At 38.9% G+C, this 22949-nt stretch overlaps 2 protein-coding genes and 1 long non-coding RNA gene across 5 annotated transcripts; 1 reads left to right on the top strand and 2 right to left on the bottom strand.

Moving 5' to 3' along the window:
• Nucleotides 1–967: 967 nt before the first annotated feature.
• LOC133912549 (lysine-rich arabinogalactan protein 19-like) lies at nt 968–1806 on the bottom strand. The gene has a single exon (XM_062355355.1). It carries the CDS (start codon nt 1793–1795, stop codon nt 1238–1240), a length of 558 nt encoding a protein of 185 aa, XP_062211339.1. The 5' UTR covers nt 1796–1806; the 3' UTR covers nt 968–1237.
• A 1620-nt stretch (nt 1807–3426) lies between these two features.
• LOC133912551 (uncharacterized) lies at nt 3427–14395 on the bottom strand. The gene is made up of 3 exons (XR_009908815.1): nt 14282–14395; nt 3830–3951; nt 3427–3746 (listed from the first exon to the last, which is right to left on the bottom strand). It is a non-coding gene; the product is annotated as an uncharacterized LOC133912551 (long non-coding RNA).
• On the top strand, nt 13652–22626 carry LOC133912548 (branched-chain-amino-acid aminotransferase-like protein 1). 3 transcript variants are annotated; one of them, XR_009908814.1, is made up of 19 exons: nt 13652–13869; nt 14306–14404; nt 14795–14866; nt 14952–15044; nt 15248–15385; nt 15733–15791; nt 15919–16021; nt 17303–17491; nt 17584–17684; nt 17780–17834; nt 18096–18182; nt 18297–18348; nt 18767–18852; nt 20093–20146; nt 20224–20307; nt 20391–20462; nt 20580–20714; nt 20990–21070; nt 21904–21939. XR_009908814.1 is itself a non-coding variant. In XM_062355352.1 (19 exons), the coding sequence occupies exons 1-19, from the start codon at nt 13789–13791 to the stop codon at nt 22505–22507; spliced, it is 1695 nt and encodes a 564-aa protein (XP_062211336.1). In that variant the 5' UTR covers nt 13653–13788; the 3' UTR covers nt 22508–22626. The 3 variants fall into 3 exon arrangements, 2 of the variants coding, with proteins under 2 accessions (XP_062211336.1, XP_062211337.1); XM_062355352.1 differs by lacking the exon at nt 20580–20714 and adding an exon at nt 22355–22626 and having other exon boundaries at nt 13653–13869; XM_062355353.1 differs by lacking the exons at nt 13652–13869; nt 14306–14404; nt 20580–20714 and adding exons at nt 14626–14684; nt 22355–22626.
• Nucleotides 22627–22949: the final 323 nt, after the last annotated feature.

Below are 22949 nucleotides of genomic sequence, written 5' to 3'. Positions count from 1 at the left end.
TGAACCAAAACATGAAACCTTCGATAAGCTTAGCGGGTTAGTAGGTCTAACCCCAGGGGTCCATAATTTGGTCATCAGCGTGGATGATGGCACCGACAACAAGTTAGGATTTTGAATTTTGCCTAGACTGTAATCCTAGATAGCTATTTACTCTCTTACGTTTGTGGGTTTCATCAAAGATATTGTGGAACTTTTAAGTATGTTGTTTGATTATGAGATGGTATGAGATATTGTTTGGTTAGTGGTATAGGATTGTACATGGCAAGTATAGACACTAACTTTACATATTAGAGCATCTCCGGTGGAGACAGCATCCCACTCAACATCGCTACTTTTGCATGCTGCTTTGTAAAACACAGCTCCAGCAGAGTATGCAAACAGATCCCCATCACTGTGGAGTCGCTATCCTTCCCTCCAGCCTTGGCAAATGTAGCGATACCCCACGCCTTGCTATTCACTCCTGTGCACGTCGGTGGGAGGAGAGAAGCAGCAAGTTGTCAAATGCTTCAAAAATTTATTCATTTTCTCCTCTTTTATAAATTCAAAAAGTGAATTTTTGAAGCTTCTAAAATCATACATATTTTTGTGCTCGTGAAATAAATAACAGATAATCCATTTTAACTGATTTCAACTAAAAATCTCTTACAAATTTTAAATAAAAAATCCCCAAATTTGGATGCTTTTGTATTTCGCTTGAATTTTTAGGGCATAATTTTAATTCCCAAAAATTAGGAGAAATTCATTAATATTCATCTAAACTAATGTACTAATTTTTAAAATTATTGATAACCTTAAGTTACGTAAGGAATTTTAATGTTTAGCGTGTGCTGCTACTGCTTTGTACTATAACCGTTGAAATTATAGTCATTATGGGAAAAAAACCATTACAAATAAATTTGATACGAATAAAATAGATACATAAGATATGTAAAGTGTAATTTGACTAATTTACTAGAGTATATGAAAATATAGAGAAATAATCTTATAAAATGGATAACCAAATGAAAATATCGAGAGTTAAATTTAGCTAGTTTGTTGAAGATACTATACACACACTCTCAGAATGGGCAAAAAAGGAACAGAAATTCAACCACATCCACCAACAAAATGGAGCCCTGCATACAGCAACAACAACATCTGAATTCAAAGAAGCAGCAACACAAGCATCCGGAAGATAGTAGTCAAGCAGCTCAACATCGGAGAGGCCTGCTTCACGGATGGTACGTTGTTGGTTTCGCTACTTGGACGAGAGGGCCTTGCGGACCCTGGAGCCCACCCTGATCTTCCCTTTGGTCTGCTTAGCCTTGTCCTCGGCCTTCGTATCCCCCGCCGGCGCCGGCGCCCCCGGTGGTGCGCTGTTCACCGCCGCCATCTCGGCGACGGCCGGTGCGCACACAGGGACCGGCTGCGGAGCCGGCGGTGCCGTGGGCGCGGGAGCGTGAGCACCGGCAACCGAAGACGGTGGCTGTGGCGGGGCCGGCACCGGCGGACCACCGTGAGTAGCGTCAGGGCCGGCACCGAGAGCGGCGGGCTTCGCAGCTCCGCCGTCGTGGTGGAGGACGGTGAGGCGGCGGAGAGGCCGGAACGCCGGCCGGGCGTGGAAGGCTCTCTGGAGCCTGTCACAGATGCTCGGCGGCTTGCCGACGGCCGGGGCCGCGGCGGCAGGCTCCTTCGTGTCCGTCTGCATCCCGTACAAACTTGGAGTGCTCCGAAGTGGACGATGAACTGCACCATTTATATGCAAATGGTAGCTTAGAGGCGAAGATAACAAGATGGGATTGCACTGCAGTTCCATCCGTTCTTTTCCACTGATGCTCTGCGCACAAACTAAAGAGAGCACAGCATATATGAACCGATGAGAAACGGCATCGCATTCCCCAGAAAAAAGGTCTGCTTTTACATGTTATAAAAACTCAACTGCGTGTCACCAAAACTTCCAGAAACAGAGCACTATCGACTCATAGCTGAGATCTCAACGTACAAGAGAACTCGTTTTCAGAACTGACATAGAGGAGGAAAAAAAACTACTTTCCCTTCATCTACAAATTCTACACCACTATACATCAAGTGTCAACGATCTCGCGACGATGAGCACACTTTGTTTCCGAGCCTTCGGTTTCTCAGTAGCTCCTGTTTCCTGAATCCAGCAACTCATAATCTGGCTCTGCATTGGACAAAATAATCATTGATTTCATAAGCTGGCGATAGACAGTGTCAGAAGGATAGAAATACTTTTCTTGTCACTTAAGATAACTCCAGTTCAGAAACAATGGCCATTAACGAAGCAGAGGTCGAAACAAACCTGATGTTCATGCTGAAATCAGATGAGTTAGAGTGAAATAACATGCCACCTGGTGGCGGTTGAATTTTCTTAATCGAATGTGCTTCTTACGATAATGTTGGCACGCGCGTCGACTTTGGAGTGCCATTACGAAATCACCTTTTTTTTCTTCGACTGCAAAGTGTCAATTTCTCCCTTGTTTATGCCATGTTACCAACACCAAATGTTCAGTTTTTCTCGCTTACCTTATTACCAGTCATTGCTACTAGTGCCAAGTCTTGATTGTTCAGCAGTTTCAAGGAAATGTAAGCTGGTTTTTCTAAATTCATCAATACCCCGGTACAAACGTATTAGCATGCAACCATTGGGTTTCATAGGCTCAGAAAAAGCATTGTGTAATAGCATCTACCTTTTCAGCTCATTGAGTAGCCTCCAAGAAGAAGTACGCCAGAAGCTGCAAATGCCACGGCCCAAAACTGGCACCACCTGTTCACAGACTATCAGCGTAAGAACTAAGAACACACGCTAATAACATTCTAGAAACAAAGTGATCAAAATGTTCTCAAGCGCCTCAATACCTCGCTTCATTCCCAAGATCTGAAACAATACTGTCAATGCTACTTCTTGAAACATGAAATGGTCCACCATTCCTTGGACGTCGAATTAGAATTTTTCCAGAATCATCTTTAAATGCCTGTTTAAATTAAATGAAAATTGTTACAAATATAAGGAAACAGAAGACTCTCCCGATCTACCAATACAGTTCAACCCAACCAAGTAAATTTACGAGTATTACCTCACCAACAACAGTTAATCGAGCACCGATTGGAAGAACCCATTCAGTTCGCTTTAGTCCGAGTATCTGCAAAAAAATATCTCACCATGAAGATCCTTCCTATTGGCGGCAGAACAGTTTAAGGTTTGTTAGATAGCCTTCACTGAGCATTCACATCCACATGTACGAGGTTGCTTCTCAAAAATCTCATTTCCAAAACTTACAACAAACAGCACTAGAAGCCCTGACAACCTCCAAACGCCCAGTACCATCATCCTAGTAAAAGTAAGATACCAGACAATGTTTGAATCTGAAAGTTATAGCCGGGCAAGAACACATAATAGATGCGGTAAAGCCATTTTGTCTGCAAGTCACTCAATATTGTAGGTTTTTCCTCGAGTATGCACAAAGAGTCAGCAGCATAGCATGACTGGTTCAAAGGAAGTCCACATGAAACTATTTGCTTCAACATCCCAAGCAGTAGCAGCAAATTACCAGGTGCCAGGGAACCTCCCTTTTTGTAGAAGATATCCGTTCGGAACATTCAATCCACTGTTCGGCGTCATCATTTTTTCTTCTTCTTCTTGACCAGAAAGTGTTCAGTACCATCTTCCTCCTTCGTCTTCTTTACCACCACGTATTCCTTGACATCCTCCTTCTTCTCTCCTTCTTCAAGAAGATCTGTGTTACCTACAAAAGGAGGACATGTGATTGAAGCGCAAGAGGTAGGAACACTGAAAGCAATCTCCAACAAACATGAAATCTGTAGTTACATTGTTTTTAACTATTGCAGCTTCCAGACCACTCTGCTGGCCGATAATTGGCGTGTCTGATCCAACTCGTCCGGAGACAGTTACCAGAGGAAGATATCCGGAAGAGGCGCCCAGTGCCATAGCTGTCAAAGACGCACACGCACATAAAAGGATAAGTGAAATTCCTACACATTTGAGCAAGCGTACTAAACAGTACCATCAAACATTTAAATGCATATACACCTTGGCGCAAGTTTATGCAAGTTACCCAATTTTGAGCCTACATTAAGAAACACTGAATGCAAGCCACAAAATTTAGTTCTACAACTTAAACAACTAACATCTACAGATATACAAACTAAGGAATTAGTAGAATCAAACTACATCCTCCAGGACCTAGGCGGTAACAACAGGAAAAAAAATTCAACGCACAGGGATGGCCAAGCATTTTTTCTACACAATCTAGCTTTTATATCCACATAAAGTCAATCCGCCGCAGTTCGAATCATCAGACCACTTAATCCATGTCTGATGATTGGGACTGCTATATCTTCTTGCAAACAAGACTAAAAAGATCCTACATATAAGACTAAAAAGATCCTACGTACTCTGCTATATCTTCTTTTCCCAAAAGCTCCTGCTTAAAAGTAGTGTTACCTGAATATGAACATGTCAGAATCCGATTCGGATTTGGGTGTCCGATTTGGCAAAGAAAATTTGAACATACGAAATACAACTCGGAATTCGACACGGGTGTCGGAATCCGACTCAGATTCGGAGTGTCCGATTCGGCAAATAAATTTGGACACGGGTGTTCAGATAACACTGCTTAAAAGATATTGGTACACTAGCAGGATCAGAACCGTGCCATATCATAGGATGAATTTGTAGGAACGAGATTAACTATTATAGGAGGTGAATAGATATCTCAATAGATTTTTTGCGAAATCGATGAGTTCACCCTATTTGGATCATCTAACGCATCTTAAAACTCAAATAGAAGTAAAAAATAGAGAGAAATTTTAACAATAAAAAATCAAAACAACACGACTTAATGGATGGTATATAAATCATATGTTTCATTTAAGATCAATTCATATGTCTTAGTACTCGAAAGATCACAACTTGCAAAGAAATAAAAAAAGATGAACACTGAGCAATGAAACTCTATAAGTTGATTATCTAGATGTAAGAAAATTCAAGATCCCATCACATAAACGTGCGTATACGAATTTTATGCCTCTAGCAACAAGAAGAATGACCTCACAAGGTGCTGAAATTTCAGCCCAAAAATCAAAACGAAAATCAAATCCGAAAACCGAAAAACTTGCAAAGGAATCAATAGAGGAAAACTAGGAGTAAGTGAGCATAATAATGTGAAGAAAAATAAACTTCATTGCAGCAGAAGTCAGTCATATCTTAGGCATATTACAAAGACAAAACTCTCACATAATACATAGGCTAAACACTCATCTTCCTCTCCTCTAAAACCCTAGCACACGGCTCTCATATAGATGACACAAGAGGTTCAAAATGACTGGTTCATCTCCTCCAATAGCCCTACTCCTCTATTTATAAGTCTAAAAAACTTGACCCTTAATTTTTCTTTTTCTCAAAATACTCATCTCTTGTAGTATACTCCTATCTACCATCGAGGGTATTTTGGTCCATTTTTTCTCGATTCATCGGATGGTCGTGGCACCTTCACGACCTAGCTTCGCCTCGACACAAGTTTCGTAATGGTGTCACATACTCCTTTAGTCCTCTCACGATTTTGAAGTCAAACCACGAAACCCTAGCACGCTTTGAGAAGCGTGATTTTCTACTTGCTTACACCTTAAGCAAGCGCTCCGATATCTACACGTGTACTCCATCTTACAATCCTGACCACCGGCAAGTCTCTCTCGCTCGATCCTTCTGACCGCCTTGTCACTTGCACCGGCATCCTATTCGCTTGACTTTGTCAGCACACTGTCTTCATCTGTCTTCCATGTTTTGCTTGACCTCCACGTGTTCAGCTAGGATCACCTTTGACCCCGCCCAGTCTTCTTGATCATCCAACACTAAGCACTCCGCTTGGTCCCGATCATCTCACCGTCGACCGTCAAGTTGCATCCATCATCTGCACACCATGAGACAAGCAAATACATATCTCCAACTCCAATTCCAGTTAATTCATAATCAATATGCTCAAATAAAATCTCAAATCAATTCAAATCACATCAAAGCTCATGCAAAACCGTAGATCATCAAACTAAATAAATATCAATATTAATCACTCATCATAAGTAAACCAAGACATATTTCAACTTGGTTTATCAGATTTTGCAAAATTTGGACCTCTGATCTCCCTTTAGAATCAAACAAATCAATTCCAAAAGTAAGCACTTGGTTAGGTTAGGTGGCACCTCAAACGATCGCTCCCTACCAGTCGGTTTGATGGATAAGGGTTGCGGTGATTAGGGTATAGTGTTTAGGGTACAAGGCACACAAATAGAAAACTACCCCGGCTCTTAGCTGCTAGCATAGTAATAATCACCAAGCAAACAGGAAAGCGAACCAGTGTGCTCACACAAATCGGAGATGCGATAGAAGCTACGTGCCCATCGCAGCGTGGTGGCGCTCCTGCAAGAAGCAAGCAAGGTTAGCCAAGACGCATGAGAAGGTACCAACCAGAGAGAGAAGAAGAAGAAGAAACGGGAGGGGAGCAAAGCCAATGCAGGAGGTCGTACTCTACATAGCTCTTCCCCAGAAGGTAGCACCCCATGCTGGCGAAACATCACGTGAGGGAATGGGATCCCCTGACTTCACCAACTGGTGAAGTTAGGTGACTTCAAAATGACATGAACCGTTGGATTTGAGATGGACGGATCAGATCTAATGTTACATTACCGCTACAGTACTGTTGCTACAATATTTTTATCTACAGTGTTTGCCTTCACGGTACTGTGCATCCTCTCGCATTTCACTGTTCATCAGTGACTTCACCGCACTGAAGTCAGAGGATTTTGATCCGCACGCGAGCCCGCTCCACAGGAAGCTCGTCCCATCGCTCACCGACCATTGCGGAGCGCTTCTCTTATGGCGTAACAAGGGTGGCTCCCGGTTGTATTTAACGGACACGAAAACAGAAGGCACGAGTTTAACTCGAAAAACCTTTCAATGCGAAGCAAAAACTACAGAGACAATATTAACTATTTAGTACATTGTTATATGGTATAATAGTATTTATATTTACAGGCGTTGTGGAGTTACACTAGACTATAACTTTATCTCTAATTTAATATATAATTATCTTAATAAATCTTTCTTTGATTTAAAACCTCTATAAATATGCATTTAAAGAAACTTTGCTCGAAATACCTACTAAGTTCAGGCAATACTTTAACTTAGTATTAGAGAGTGACTTGGTAAGCATATTTGTAGGATTGGCTTCAGTATTTATCTTTCGAATAATAACATACTATTGAGAAACACTATCACAAATAAAATAGTGCTTGATATCGATGTAATTGGTCTTGGCATGGAACATATTATTCTTAATTAAATAAATAGCACTATAGTTATCACAATAAACAATATTAACATAATGTAGAATATCAAGTTCAGAAACGAGACATCGCAACTAAATAGCTTCTTCGACACCTTCAATAGTTGAAATATATTCTACTTTAGTAGTAGAAAGAGTAGTAGCAAACTGAATTGAACCTTTTCAACTAATGGCTGAACCACACAGACTCACAGAGAGAACATATATCTAGAAATATACCTTCTTTTATCAAAATCATTAGCATAATACGAATCAACAAACCAAATAATATTTTTTATCCTCACCTTATTCTTATCAAACATAAAGCCAAAATAAGAAGTACCTTTCTAATAACGAAGAATCCACTCAACAACATTCCAATGTTCTTTGTAAGGATTATACAGAAATCTGCTGAACACACTAAATGAATGAGTTAAATCTGATCAAGTGCAAATCATAGCATATATGAGATTTCCAACAGCACTGGCGTAAGGAACATATGACATATAGTATTTGTCTTCTTCAATAATAGGACATTGGCTCAAAGATAACTTAAAGTGTGAAGCAAAATGTGTGAAACATGTTTCAATTACCAAGATTAAATATATTAATATTTTCTCAATGTAACTTTTCTGAGATAGAAATAATTTATCAGCCTTGCGGTCACGCTAAATTTTCATGCCATGAATTTTCTTTGCATGACCAAGATCTTTCATCTCAAATTCATGAATAAGTTGAGCCTTCAACTAATCAATGAGTGACTTGTCATGAGAAGCAATGATCATATCATCAATATAGAGCAATAAATAAATGAAGCATCTATTATGAATTTTTTTGAAGTAAACACAATTATCATAATTGCTGTAAGAATATTGTTGTGCAATCATAAAAATAATCAAACCTTTTATACCACTGCCTAGGAGCTTGTTTAAAACCATAAAGAGATTTCTTTAAATGACAAACTATATACTCTTTTCTAGGAGCAGCAAAACCATCGGGTTGTGTCATATAAACCTCCTTGTCTAAATCTCTATGTAAGAAAATAATTTTAACATCAAGTTACTCTAATTTCAAATAAAATAAAGCAACAAAAGTAAGCATCACCTGAATAGAAGAGTGGCATACAACAGGAGAGAAAACTTTATTGAAGTCAATACATTCCATTTGGTCACACCCTTTTACCACTAACTGGGCTTTCCATCTTGCAGGTTCAATTTCATAAATACCTTCTTCTTATAATTCCACTTACACTTTAAAGGTTTCTTACATTTTGGAAGCTCTACCAAATCCCATGCATGATTTGTATAAAGGCTCTCAATTTTTTCATTTATAGCTGTCAACCACTTAGAACAATTTTCATATGAGATAACTTCAGAATAAGAAGAAGGTTCAACGTATCACAAATATCTTGTGTAGCAAAAACAACATAACATGTCATATCATCAGTGCCACGATATCTAGCAGGTAATCGAATATCCATTTATGTTCTATCTCGAGCAATACAATGATTATTATTATTATCAGAAGATGATAAATCAGAAACTAGTTGTGGAGTAGGAGTAATTAAAGAATCATTATCAATGGTTGGTAAAACTAGCTCAAATTCCGTATTTCTTGTAACAACTTCATCAATTTTAGATTCAATTATGAAAAAAACTACACATGTTATCACTACCCGGTGAGAGTAAAACATCTTCAATGAACGTACATCACGACTACTGACCACTTTATGAGAATTAGAACATCATAAATGATATCTTTTGACACAAGAGTCATAACCAACAAATATGTATTTTCTTATTCTATGCTCTAATTTCTCAGTGCTAACATGAGGATAAGGAAGACAACTAAATATTCTTAAATTGGAATAATCAAATGATTTACCTGACCAAACCACTTCTAAAATATGAAAATTAATGTCGTAATTTGAAAAACGATTAATCAAATAACAAGGTGTAGAAACAGTCTCAACTCACAACGCACATTTATTCTATAGACCAGCATTTGAAAGCATGCAATGGACTCTTTTCAAAAGAGTACGATTAATACGTTCCGCCACACCATTCTGCTGAAGGTTTCTGGAGTATCAAATGTCTTGCAATACAGAAAATTTATCAAACTCAGCACTACAAAATTTCAATCTATTATCAGTTCTAAGATTTTTTATTTTTCTACTAGTTTGATTTTTCATCAAAGCTTTCCACTGATGGAACACTGAAAGAGCTACATTCTTATATTTCAAGAAATAAACCTAAATTTTACGAGAAAAATCATTAATGAATGTTATCACGTACCCACATCTATCAAGAGAATGAAACTTAGACTTATAATAAAAATCAGGATGAATATAATCAAGAATACCTATAGTCTCTGAGTTGCAATACTAAAACTGATCTGCTTTTATTTGCAAAAATACAATGCTCGTAGCAATCAAATTTGCTAATATTATTTAAATAACATTTTTTTGCAAAGGAGATACATAAATTTCTCACTTATATGACCTAAGCACGTGTAACATATCCTGATGATGTGAGGATCTAATACAATAGTAGAAACAATTATAATTTTGTAACTGAAGATCATTGCAAATGATAAAGATTGTGGAGAACCGTATGGTGCTACAAGCTGGGCCGCCTTTTTTGTTGAGAGGATGCTGGGCCGGCTAATGGGCAAGGGGAAGTGGGCTGGAGTGCTGGACTGGTCTCGGCCCAAGGAGGCGAGCGACGAGAGGTGCGGCACAGTACAAATACATGTGCAGCGGTAATGGGAGAAAGCGTCAAAAGGACCAAGGAACCGAACGACGGCGGTGAGTCTCTGACCCGATTCTTATCCCCTACCTCTGCTTTTTCTCCATTTTGTACTCCTCCAATCCATCTAGAATCCTCTAGAACCTCCTAGAATCCCTAAGAGCATTTTGTCCATTTTGTGCGGCAACGGCTGGTGCGCAAGTTGGAATCAGGCACAACAAGGATTGCACGCAATTTTGTCCATTGATTTTTCAATCCAACGAACTGGAACCGCTACTACAGTGCACAACTGTTGCTGCAGTATTTGCGCAAAATCAAGAACGTTGCTGTTTCTATCCAATAGTGAAAATAGCAACAGATTAAGTTGCAGTTGTTACTGCAACCGCAGCAGATTTGGATCCCCCAAGTTGCAGCTGAAGCCGAGACCCAAAAAAAAAAACCAAGCGCCGGCCGGCCGGGCAGCGCCACGCGATGGGTTGAGCCAGTGTAGCCAAGCAGCACCTAGCGACGCGGCGTAGCGCAGGGAATTCGCCGGCTCGGCGAGTTAACAATTAGCTAGCCGAGCAGGTAGCGACTACAGGTAATGTTTGCTCTCTTCTATCGATTATATATATATATTCTGCGTCTATACGTAGTTGCTATTCGTAATGCGTATATCTCTAGTTACAATCTGAAACATTGTGAGTTATAACTGGTTAGGTAGATCAGTTACGACTTCACATCTAAAAATGCATAATTACAACACGAGAAGCTAACACTGTGAGTGACAACTTGTTATTCACACCGCGCACATTCTCCAGTTACAACCCGAAACACTATGAGTTACAACTTGTTAGGTAGATCAAATACAACTTCACATCCAGAAATGTATAGTTGCAACACGAGAAGCTAACACTGTGAGTTACAACTTATTATTCGCACTACGGACATCCCCGTTACAACTCGAAATAATGTGAGTTGCAATTTGTTATGTAGATCAATTACAACTTCACGTCCATAAATACATAATTGCAACACGAGAAGCTAACACTGTGAGTTATAACTTATTATTCACACTGCGTACATCCCCCAGTTACAACCCGAAACGTTGTGAGTTACAACCCAAAACACTATGAGTTACAACTTATGGGATATACGCAGGCATGGACTACAGTGAGTATACCTGCAGAATATATAGAGAGAGAGACGCCTAATATGTAACAGTGAACTACGTTGTGCCACCCTCAGTTACTGCAGTCATCTTCGCACCACCCAGTTACGATTAAGAGACTAGTCAATTACGATAGCAAATATACTGCTTTTTGATCGTAACTGGGGTGTGCGCAGAGGTGACTCATTTGCGATTACAGTTACGACTAAAAAAATAGTTAGTTATAACAGCACATATAGTTGAGTTACGATCACATGACAAAAAAATCAGTTACGATAGCAACTATACTGTTTTTTGATCGTAACTAGGGGTTACGACTTCAACTCCAGAAATGCATAATTGCAACACGAGAAGCTAACACTGTGAGTTACAACTTGTTATTCGCACTGCACATATCCTCCAGTTACAACCCGAAACACTATGAGTTGCAACTTGTTAGATAGACCAGTTACAACTTCACATCCAGAAATGTATAGTTGCAACACGAGAAGCTAACACTGTGAGTTACAACTTGTTATTCGCACTACACACATCCTCCCGTTACAACTTGAAACAATATGAGTTACAATTTGTTATGTAGATCAGTTACAACTTCACGTCCATAAATACATAATTGCAATACGAGAAGCTAACACTGTGAGTTACAACTTGTTATTCGCACTACGCACATCCTCCAGTTACAACCCGAAACATTGTGAGTTACAACCTAAAACACTGTGAGTTACAACTTATGAGATATACGCAGATATAGACTACAGTGAGCATATCTGCAGAATATATATATATATATATATATATATATATATATATATATATATATATATATATATATATATATATACACACACACACACACGGCGAGTTTATTCTACGCCTAAGATGTAACAGTGAATTACGTTGTGCCACCCTTAATTGCTGCAGTCATCTTCGCACCACCCCAGTTACGATTAAGAAACTAGTCAGAGTCAGTTACAATAGCAAATATACTGTTTTTTGGATCGTAACTGGGGTATGCGCAGAAGTGACCCGGTTGCGATTACAGTTATGACTAAGAAAATAGTTGGTTATAACAGCACATATAGTTGAGTTACGATCACATGACAAAAAATCAGTTACGATAGCAACTATACTACTTTTGGATCGTAACTAGGGGTGTACGCAGAGTTGAACCAGTTGTGATCATATGACAAAAAGTGTATAATTACGACTAGATAAGATACCCAGTTACAACCATATATATTGTAGTAACTGACATATCTTGTGAGTCGCAACTATATTATTTTTTATCATAACTACAAGATAACACAATAGTGAACTACAATACACCTAGTTACATAATATATATACAATATATATATATATATATATATATATATATATATACATTCGTTTTCATATTACGGTTTTTATAATAAAAATTAGATATCTTAAACTTTCATATCATTAATTCGTTGTAAAATATACTTTATTAGTATTATATACTTTTAAGTATTTATAATTTTTTTAAAAAACATAAAATTAAAATTACTATAGTAAAAAATTAGTGACAAGTAGAGGTAGTATTTAGCATGCAGGAGATTGAGATCTACGTAGTCGTATCATTGATAAAAAGAGGCACCATTCACGCGAGTAATTTATTTCCATGTTATTCGTGTAAGCTCGCGTGTCCTAAGTTGACTGCAACGGTGGATATTCAGTTTGCATTTCCTCCAAGTCGTTCGACTGAATTTGCGAAAGAAATACAACCGACGACACAAGTCGGCGAGGTTAGCGTGGGCGGCTTCCGGTGGGTTCGCCGGTGCTGACATTATAACAAGGGAGACCTTGGCGAGAGCTCATTTGGCAAGGCGATGAGGAGACAGGGGAGGCAAGGTATGGGTCTGGCCTGGCGACGATGGATCAGCGTAGCGGGGGAGGCTGGGACGGGAGGAAAACGACGGCTCTAAGCGATCTAACGGATCAAATTCGTCCACGGTACGAACAAAAGATATCAGTCAACTGTTAATTATATTCCCTCCCGCTTGTCCGTATTTTAGGTATTATTTAGTCGTAGATTGAGTTAAGATATGATGATTCTATTTATATATTTGAGAATAGAATAATTTTATTTATATATATACATACTTATTTACTAAATGTGATAGAATAAGTCTATTTTAATATCTCGGATCATCGTCAGTTTCATATCCAAAGTGTAACGATTGTACTCACTATTTTTTAAAACAGTTCCATCCTAAATCTTTAAAAATATTTTTTAATTTTAAACCATTCTATCCCATCACTCTTTATTCAAATAACTAAAAACAAAATAAATCCACTTAACCTTATCTCATCCGACTAATCGAACACTCCTGTGTTAAAGTACAGTCTACGCTCCCACCACCACTCGTGCTCCTCCTCCACCAATAGCCATCTTTCCTCATCTAATCTGCCTTCCCTTCCCTTCCCCATCGGATTCGGATCAATTCGATTCGGAGCAAGGTGCCCTGTCAAATCAATCGAAAATTCCCCAACCTCATTGAAGGAAAGAGCGGAGAACTGACGCTGCCGGCGAATGGCGTTGGCGCCGGAGGTGATCCACGCGTGGTCGGCGCCGCGCTCCCTCAGCACCAGCCTCATGTACTCCTTCGCACAGGTCGGTCACCGTCCTCCCCTAGTGCTCGCGCGCGCGCTCGTTTCCGGTGGGTGAACCGGCGGCTTGTCGCTACTCCCTGCGCTTCCCTCCCTGTGTGGTGTGCGCGCGATGCGTGTGAGGGTTCTGAGAGAGAGAGAGAGAAAACCAGCTCAATGCCCGTGCCTTCGGTCATCTCAACCCAGCCGCGCTCCGCTCTTTTGAGGTGGAGGGTTTGGGGGCGTACGCATGCTCGTCGCTCGCGTCCAAGGAGACTACGGACCAACCACTCGTGTCAGTACCGCCGCGCTACAGCGAGTAGATTGACTGGGTGCTGCTTGATTACACCTTAATCGTGCGTTCAATTTTTTCTTCTTCTCACATCTGAATCTGATTCTCGATTTGTAACGTAATGGAGACTCGGTAATTAACTGACCTTCGGTTTCTTGTCCTGCCGCAGAGGGATGACATGGAGGTGCTTGACGAGCCTCTCTACGCCAATTTCTTGCACGTCACCTGTGTCGACCGGCCCTACCGCGAGGAACTTCTGTCTAAAATGGTGAGGCTTGGCATCATGGTCGACTAGGCTGTAACTTACTGGTTTGATTGGCTGGAATCGGGGTTTCATTTGAGCTGATGAGATGGTTGGAGCTTGAAGCTTCTAAGCTGCTACATCTTTTTCTAGATGCCACTTCCATAACCTTTTCTGGTATCAAGTAGCTGTCTGGCTCTAGGGCCATTTAGGTGGAAATTTCTCAATATTTTTAATAATCATGATACATTTCATGTGGAAAATAGTATCGTGCATGATGATCCTGAATACCTCTTGCAAGAACAGGGCAATGTTTCCATTTGAATACTATTATGCATCGTTCCTTCTGTGTAACCGAGTTTTTTTTCCAAGAGCGTCTTATATGCAACTAACTCACTTGGAGCATTTCCAATGTAGGACCCTGATGGAAATAAGGTTGTCAAAGAAGTGATTTTTGGGCCAGGAGAGAAAAGGTACCGTTACTGCAAGGTATGATTTCAAAACATTAGAGCACAGCTTTGTGAATTAGTAGCAATATTTATATCCACTTATCTCCTATCTTTTCTTTGAATAGCACATATCAAAGCAACGCCTTCCAAATCTGTCAAACGACCTGATGAAGAAGGGAAAACATTTCATACTGATTCGCAACCCTCTAAATATACTGGTATTTTTCACTCTTTTGTTTAATGATCACATGCTGTTTCATATGTTCTTCTTGAGAAGTCCTATTTGCAGAGTTAGCACTTTCAAAGGTGTTTTTTTGTCCCTGATGCTATGCAAATTCTTTTTTTTCTCTTATCAGACTTTGCATATTCTTCAGTGTACATATTACCTACCGCTAATAGCTTTCTATTCCATACATCTCAGCCATCTTTTGATAAAGTTGTTCCGCCATCCTTCTTGGAACTTGGCATAGGCGAACTTGTCTCAATATACAGTGAATTATGTCAACTTGGGAGCCCACCGCCTGTGATAGATGCAGATGATCTGCAACGCAATCCTGAGGTAAATCTATAATTGTTAATGCAACAGTTTTTATCACTGCAATAATTTTCCATCTTATAATTCTTATCTAATAATAGTCGTCCTCTGCCATGATGGTATAGTAAGCTGCTTTGAAGGGCATGACAATTTATTCCTCAACTTTTAGGCTAGATCGTACCACATAAGTTCACATCAGCTTTGATAGTTATGAAGTTTTGCAATGGTTTTCAGTATTTGTTACATTTCAATGCTTGAAACCCTTCTAATAGTGTATCACTGTTGGGTTGTTTCAGTCGTTGTGTTACATTTACCCATTTCTTTGACATTTCCGATCCAATGTATTCAGTTTGTTTGCACTTAACTTGCAGGCTGTCCTGAGTGGACTCTGTGAGGATCTGGGCATTCCTTTCCAGCCACAAATGCTCAAGTTTGTATGCTGGACATCATAACTACAGTAGTTTTACTATGATCTAATGTGTAGCTTAATCTTTGCATAGTAAGACTTAAAGGTGCTGTTGTTTCTTACTTAAGTTGGAATTATTTCTCCGTTTTAGATGGGCAGCTGGCCCCAAGGTCTTTGATGGTATATGGGCCCCCTGGTGGTACGGGAGTGTACACAAGTCTACTGGCTTCTCTAAGTCCCGTCGTTATCCTTTGGTAAGCTTGCATCAGACACCTTTCTTGATTTCTAGTATTTTACGAGTATTGCTGTCCTGGTCAGTTAGACTTGGATTGGAAAGGAAAAGGTAATGGTAAGAATTACTACCATTGGTGACAGCACATGCTAAGAAAAGCTGAGGTAATTTAGTTAAGAAGAAAAAGACAAAAAGTGCTCTATAAATTTGACAGAGCATTCAAAATTATCTGGTATTCAAGCAGCCTAATAGGGAATTTGGTATGCAATTTAGTATGAGTTGTTTTGGGAAAAGATGATTTGATATTGTGGAATCACATGTTTTTGTATACCTTTTTTTTTGCTGAAGCAACAAAATTTTGTGTTTGGAGATAGTACCTTATAAGAATGTTATTTGTTGTAGCTGACGGTGGATTTATGTCTTCCAATGGATAACTTGATCTTGGTCACACCAAACTAAATTTCTCCGTCTCCATTTCTCCGTCTCCATTTCTCCTAGTTTATTTGCCCCCTAATCATTTTTTCACCAATGTCTTGAATCTGTTATGATTATTGGTGGGGTTGCCTTGAGAACTGACAAATCATAGAGCCTTTTGTTCCACGGAAAACTTTAGTGCACAATGCCATTGCCTACTGGTAACGTCCAAAAATAAACATACAAAATATGGTGTTGATCGATATGAAACCTTAAATTAAACCTTCTTATGTAAGTCGTAAGACCAGTCTGAAATCACCCTAAAAAAAGCACAGATTTTTTTTTCTCACAAGTTTACTAGATAGGTTTCCCAATTTTCTCCTTGAACAACCACTGTGAGTACCCACTTATAATCATGGTCTCTGTTGCATCCTGCTGAACCGTGTGATGCTTCACAGTGATGATTATGCTGCAAAGAACTGATGAAAAATGAAGCACCTATTGGAAGAAAATGTCTTGTTGGTAAATAAGCACTTAACAAGCTTCCTTTATCGTGTTATCAAAATGGATTTCACCTTTTGTGGAGGATTTGTACCTATTTTCGTATGTAGGACTGCGATATTTTTTAAAAAAACTTGACCTATGGGGGAAGACAGCCATCCATGGCATTACTTTTAAAGGTTGAGAAAAGGCACCAAAGGCTGGCCACCCAGGGGCATCACTGAAAGCGATTTCACGGCCGCCCATGACCACGTTGAAAGTGACACACAACGAGGCGCCTTTTTTGTGCCCCACAACTGGGTGACTTACCACTGTTCTATCAGCACGTTCTCGACTGCGAGATAAAATACAATTCTTATTTACCATATGCTTTCTTATTTGATTGCAGACTTTCCCATTCGCGTTTTATGACCTGCTTGAGCAAAGCTTGCCTTTTTACAACATGCTGAAGCGCCAAGTAAGGACAACAGTAGGATCCCAGGAACCACCATTACCTGACCCTCCTCTGCCTGTCCCTGCAAATAAAAAAATTCTTGTTTGGGTTGGAGATGGGCTTTTTCCCCGTGATACTGCAAAGGTATATCACCTGTAACTTGTGGTATGACATCAGTATTGTAACATCTGATCAGTTCTCCCCCATTCTTTTCTCTAATCATTTATCTTGTAAAGGTTTCAGTGTTTGACTCAGTTGTACAAGGAGGTGATGCTGTATGGGAAGGATTACGTATATATGATGGAAAAGTATTCAAACTTGATGAACACTTGGACAGGTGCAGTGCAGTAGCTAGTTATATCTTTGTCTCCATTGTCATTCCGTTTTCTGCTTATGACCTTTGCGATGGCTGATCTCTTTATTCTTATCTAGATTATTTGATTCTGCAAGAGCTATGGCCTTCATCAATGTGCCCAGTCGTGACTGGGTAACTACTTTTACATACCAGCTTCATGATTATATTGTTTATTGTATTGCAACACATGCTTTTTTTAAAGATTTTTATGGCTTCTTGTGTCTGTTTTGAGTTGAATGCATACTGTTTTTTTAGTTTGTTGGCACTTGTACATTCTGGTTTAAAATATTAGCATGTGGTTTGTCTAAGTTTCCATTTGTGGATCACTGTCAACCAATTTTGATCTATTTCTGAACTGAGGTTTCATTTTAATTTACATATGTTTTGTCACAGATCAAGGATGCCATTTTTAAAACTCTGGTTGTGAATGGAATGTTTGATAATGCTCATGTAAGGCTCACACTCACCCGTGGCAAAAAGGTAAAAATACAGATCAAGATACGTCACGATTTCACTTCTGCATGACATGTTATTTGTCTCCTTTGCATGACATGTTTTCTCATTTATTCATTGGTTGTGTTCTATCAAGTGAAGGTGACATCTGGAATGAGTCCAGCTTTCAATCTTTATGGGTGCTGCTTGATTGGTATTCATCTTTCTGTCACTGTTCTTTGTATGCATGTGTTTTACTTGCTTCAATGTACACAAGGCATGTTTGTTGTTTTCTATTGTCTTCTATTTTAGCACAAGGACTTAAGGTAGGACATGGAATGGTTTAAGCGCCAGTGGTGTTTTGTACCTGTTACAGTCTGTTATCACACTACTGGTGAGTGGTGACTGGCCGTGGCCGATGGCCCGATGCTGGTGCACATAGCATACCAGCCAGTTCACTGACCTCAACCCATTATGTGTCTGCCTTGTTATGGCATAGCTGTTGATACACTGGGCATAGTGTCTTGTAGGGAAAACCCATCTATGATGTTGCGAGGTTCAACTTAGTTATCACTGTGAGACTATTGGATGCAGTAATGCTAGTTTCTGATAAATCCTTTCGTTTTGTTCAGTGCTTGCAGAGTGGAAACCACCAGTTTATGATAACTCGCATGGGATTAAGTTGATAACTGCCACCACACGTCGCAATTCTCCAAATGTAAGATCCATTTACACTTGTCCAGACTTTATACCTATATTTGCCTCAGACAGAAGAGTGAAAGCTCATGTGGTTTTTAGAAACCCTACCAGTGAACTCCATCAGCGAACTCCTTCATGACTTTGTTTATTTGACTTTAACTAGCGTTGGTTTGTTTTAGATCTTAAGCAGAGGTCATGGCTCATGGGCATGTGGAGTAGTTCTTCTTATCAGATGAATTTCTGTGTCTCATGGGCATATGGAGTAGTTTTTCTTATTAGATTAATTTCTGTCTTGCATAAAGAGCATTGACTTGGGGAAATATCAACCACTATTATCACTGTTTGTGTCACCAGTAAAAAACATAAAATCAGTAGTAGTAGCATCATACCAGTCAGTACTGACTGAAAACAAGCATTTTATTCTAAAAAACATATTCACCCGAATCTAATGGTCTCAACATGGTTTATTATTGTACTACTGGGAATAAAACATTTATTTTATATTTCTGTGTTGGCATTTGAAGTTCGAAAAATCAATTATATTTCCATGGTCGTAATTAAGAAGTCATTGCCCATTATTTTTATCAAGGTTCAAAGTTCATGATATCTCAGGCTAAGCCTTAAAATGACATCTTGTGTCCATGGGCCGACCAACTTCGTTGAGTTGATCAGGTGCTCAAATATGAAAAGGAATTGTGACTAACCTTGAACAAATTTATTATCTATATCCAAAAAAATGTTATCTGGTTTATTGATAGCCACTAGCTTGCCTCTAGGCTCTAACTCCTTGAGTGATATCTTTGTAGGTGTCATTGGCTGATAATTACCATTAGATCCTTAGAGTACTGATTACTGGTGTCTATATATTCAATGAAACTTTGCTCATCAGTCACAATATTGTACAATTGTTGGGCTCAGGATGTCACATTTACTCAGAGATATACTTCTCACCAACAGAAATTATAGGGTCTTTTGTACTTGACATTGACCAATGATAGCAGAAGACAGAAGTGTGCTGAATTTTGTGCAGACAATACCAGATTTTTTTTTGAACCACTAACTCTTCAAGTCGGTGTAAACTAACACAGTTTGTCTATTTCCCGCATCGTTATACACTTACGCTTTTCATTAGTTATCGTGCCTCATCTCCTTCTGATTCAGCATCGATTCAAATACTATGAAGCATGTTGTCTTATTTTTTCTGTTCTTTGAATAACCAATTAAACGTTGACCATGGTTATTATCATGACTTGTTTCAGAGCATAGATTCCAAGATACATCACAACAATCTCATCAACAATATTCTGGCAAAGGTTCCTTACAAGTTACCTACCTAAAATGAAGCTTTTTGAGATTACACCGGCACTCATTTATTCATCCTCTTAAGCAGATAGAAGGTAATCTTGCCCAAACTGAGGATGCCATCATGCTAGACAAGGATGGTTTTGTATCAGAAACAAATGCAACAAACATTGTAAGTGGAATACCTTTGTCATATATCCAGAAATTGACATTTGTCATATAATTGCTCTAAAAATGCCACTGTGTTCACTGCAGTTTATGGTTAAGAAGGGAATCGTATTGACACCTCATGCTGACTATTGTCTTCCTGGCATTACGCGGGCAACTGTAAGTATAATCAGATTTCAGTTGAAATCAATTGGAACCAGTCTATACAAGTGGCTCCCTTTGGCATATCTTTTGAAATCTTTTCTGTTCTATTTGTGCACCAATACTCTTTCCAAGGCTCAAGTGGTTTCACAATATCAGATCATATTGTACATTAATACTTCTGGATATGTACTGGAAAGTATAAGTTTATGGAAATTACAAGAATGGTTCTTTCTGATTTGGTGCATGGGCTTCAATACATAGTAGGAGGTAGTATTGGTTCCATTAATTCATTATTTCTTTTACTGTTTTAAAGAAAGGGAAAAACTGCAAGGTGTTTGCCTATGGTTATATGTGAAACATATTATGAATGTGTATTGCTGTTGAATCACTGTTCCCTTATCACACCGTTTCCTGTTTTGCATAGTTTCATCAGTAAGTGTGACATATATAAATGCATGAATGAGGGTTAATTATGAAACATTTTGGGGAATTACTAAGTTGGGCATGTGTTGTTCTAACATTTCATATTTAAAAAATAACAGGTTATGGACCTTGTGGTGAAAGAAAACCTGGTATTACATGAACGACGCATTAGTCTATCAGAATTTCATGCTGCAGACGAGGTTTGGTTCCTTAAGAATGTTAATTCATATGTTTACTTAAATTGAGAACATTTTCGTCATTTAATGGTGTATGTTTGTCTAGTACCTGCTTTTTTAGAAAATACTCTTGTCTGCTGAACTTAGACAAAATGATAGCAGAAGCATGCTTTAGTTACTTGAAAATTAGCAATTGTGTACTTTCTTCTCTGTAGACAGTTTATATTTATTTGATTTAAGTTAATAGGTTTGGATAGTGATGATACTTACAAACTTCAGTTTGCAATGCAACTGTAGAGAGAAACTCATACAAGTTTGGGTATCGACCTACACGAACTTTCAACTGAACTACTCTTAACTTCCTGTTGATGGACTACTATAAAATGATGGAGTGCACTTTATCAGTTTTATTTTTCACCTTTCAAAAGGCTTCCATGTATGCGTTAAGGGTATAATTGTCAAGGGTATTACAATAATATCCTAGTCTAGGGTTTCCCTTGTGTTATTTGTTCTTGGCTGTTATTGTTTGATCTGCTCATCTAGTGCTATGCCGTGCGCTTTATGCTCTGGTCCTATTTACATTTTTTTGTGTTCAATTTCCTTTGTTTTCCGCTGAATCCATCCAAGTCTTACGTACAAGTCCAAATTGCACTCCTTGAGATCGTCTTAGCCATGCGAGTCCACAAATTCATTGTCAGTTAGCCATTTGCTTCTTTTCATTTGTGGTTTGCTGAGTTTTGATGTTTAATTATGCATGACTTGTCATGGATCTTTGTGCATGACTTGTCAGGGATCTTTGTCAACCCACACACATGGCATGATTGATGTATTCTTATAACTGGTATTTTCACTTGCAGGTGTGGACAACCGGAACAATGGGTGAAATCACACCGGTGAGTTGGCTCTGTTGTGATACATGGTTATTATTATTTTTCACCTAGTCAGTTAATCATATCATACTTCTGTCCAATGGTTCTCATAAATTTGAAAAGTGAAGTTGGATTAGGCGCATTGTCCTCTAAATAATCTAGTGTGCAACCACTTTTAGTCTATTACATATGCTCTCCTCTTTAAGGAACACTATTTTCTCATTCTTTTTATTGTTTGGAAAGGAGATAACTGACATCTAGTCTACTACATGTGACCTTGTTGCAAAGTGCTTCGGCTTTTTAGCAAGTTCTTTTTTCACCTTTTTGCTGTGTTCAGATACAAGAGTACGCTGGCTAAGAAAATTTTGAGACGAGTCTGTTGCCACTGTCGGCACATCATATAGTTGCTTCATTACTGCTGCATTCTGCTTTAAAACAGGTTGTAATGATTGACGGACGTGAAATTGGCGATGGGAAAATTGGTCCAGTAACAAGACAAATCCAGAGTGCATACAAAGTACTGACAGAAGGGCAAGGAGTACCAATACCCAGGACCAATCCGCCTGATTGTACCGATTTGGAGCAGCAATAAATTAATAATTGCCATTGTTTAAAGATGCGTCATTGCTGTACCAAACAGGATACTGTGTATTACAAATTTACTATGTACTGTTGGAGATTATGAATTCAATAATTCATGCCATTGGCATTCGCCTGTGTCTAGGCTGGTTAGTGATTATTACCGATTCAATTTGTTATCATTTGATTGTTGCTGTCATGCCGATTCAATTTTCCATCATTTTTTTTTATGTTCACGCATATTATTCCAGTGCTATTGCTGGACTATAACTTTTTCCTGAGAAGCAAAGAAAGCGAAAGCTATATATCTGATTTGTTCACTGCTTGATTTCCTTCTGGACATCCATTCCAAAAAAAAAAAAAGGATATGTCCCGGAGAGATGCATTTTCATTTCAGTTTGCTGCGCGTCTATGTTTTTGAACAAAATCATCATAGGGATACAATGCCACCTGGT

This window comes from Phragmites australis, chromosome 3 (genome assembly GCF_958298935.1).
Source record: "Phragmites australis chromosome 3, lpPhrAust1.1, whole genome shotgun sequence".
In the NCBI taxonomy this organism is placed as follows: domain Eukaryota; kingdom Viridiplantae; phylum Streptophyta; class Magnoliopsida; order Poales; family Poaceae; genus Phragmites; species Phragmites australis.
This window is presented reverse-complemented; position numbering and strand designations above follow the sequence as displayed.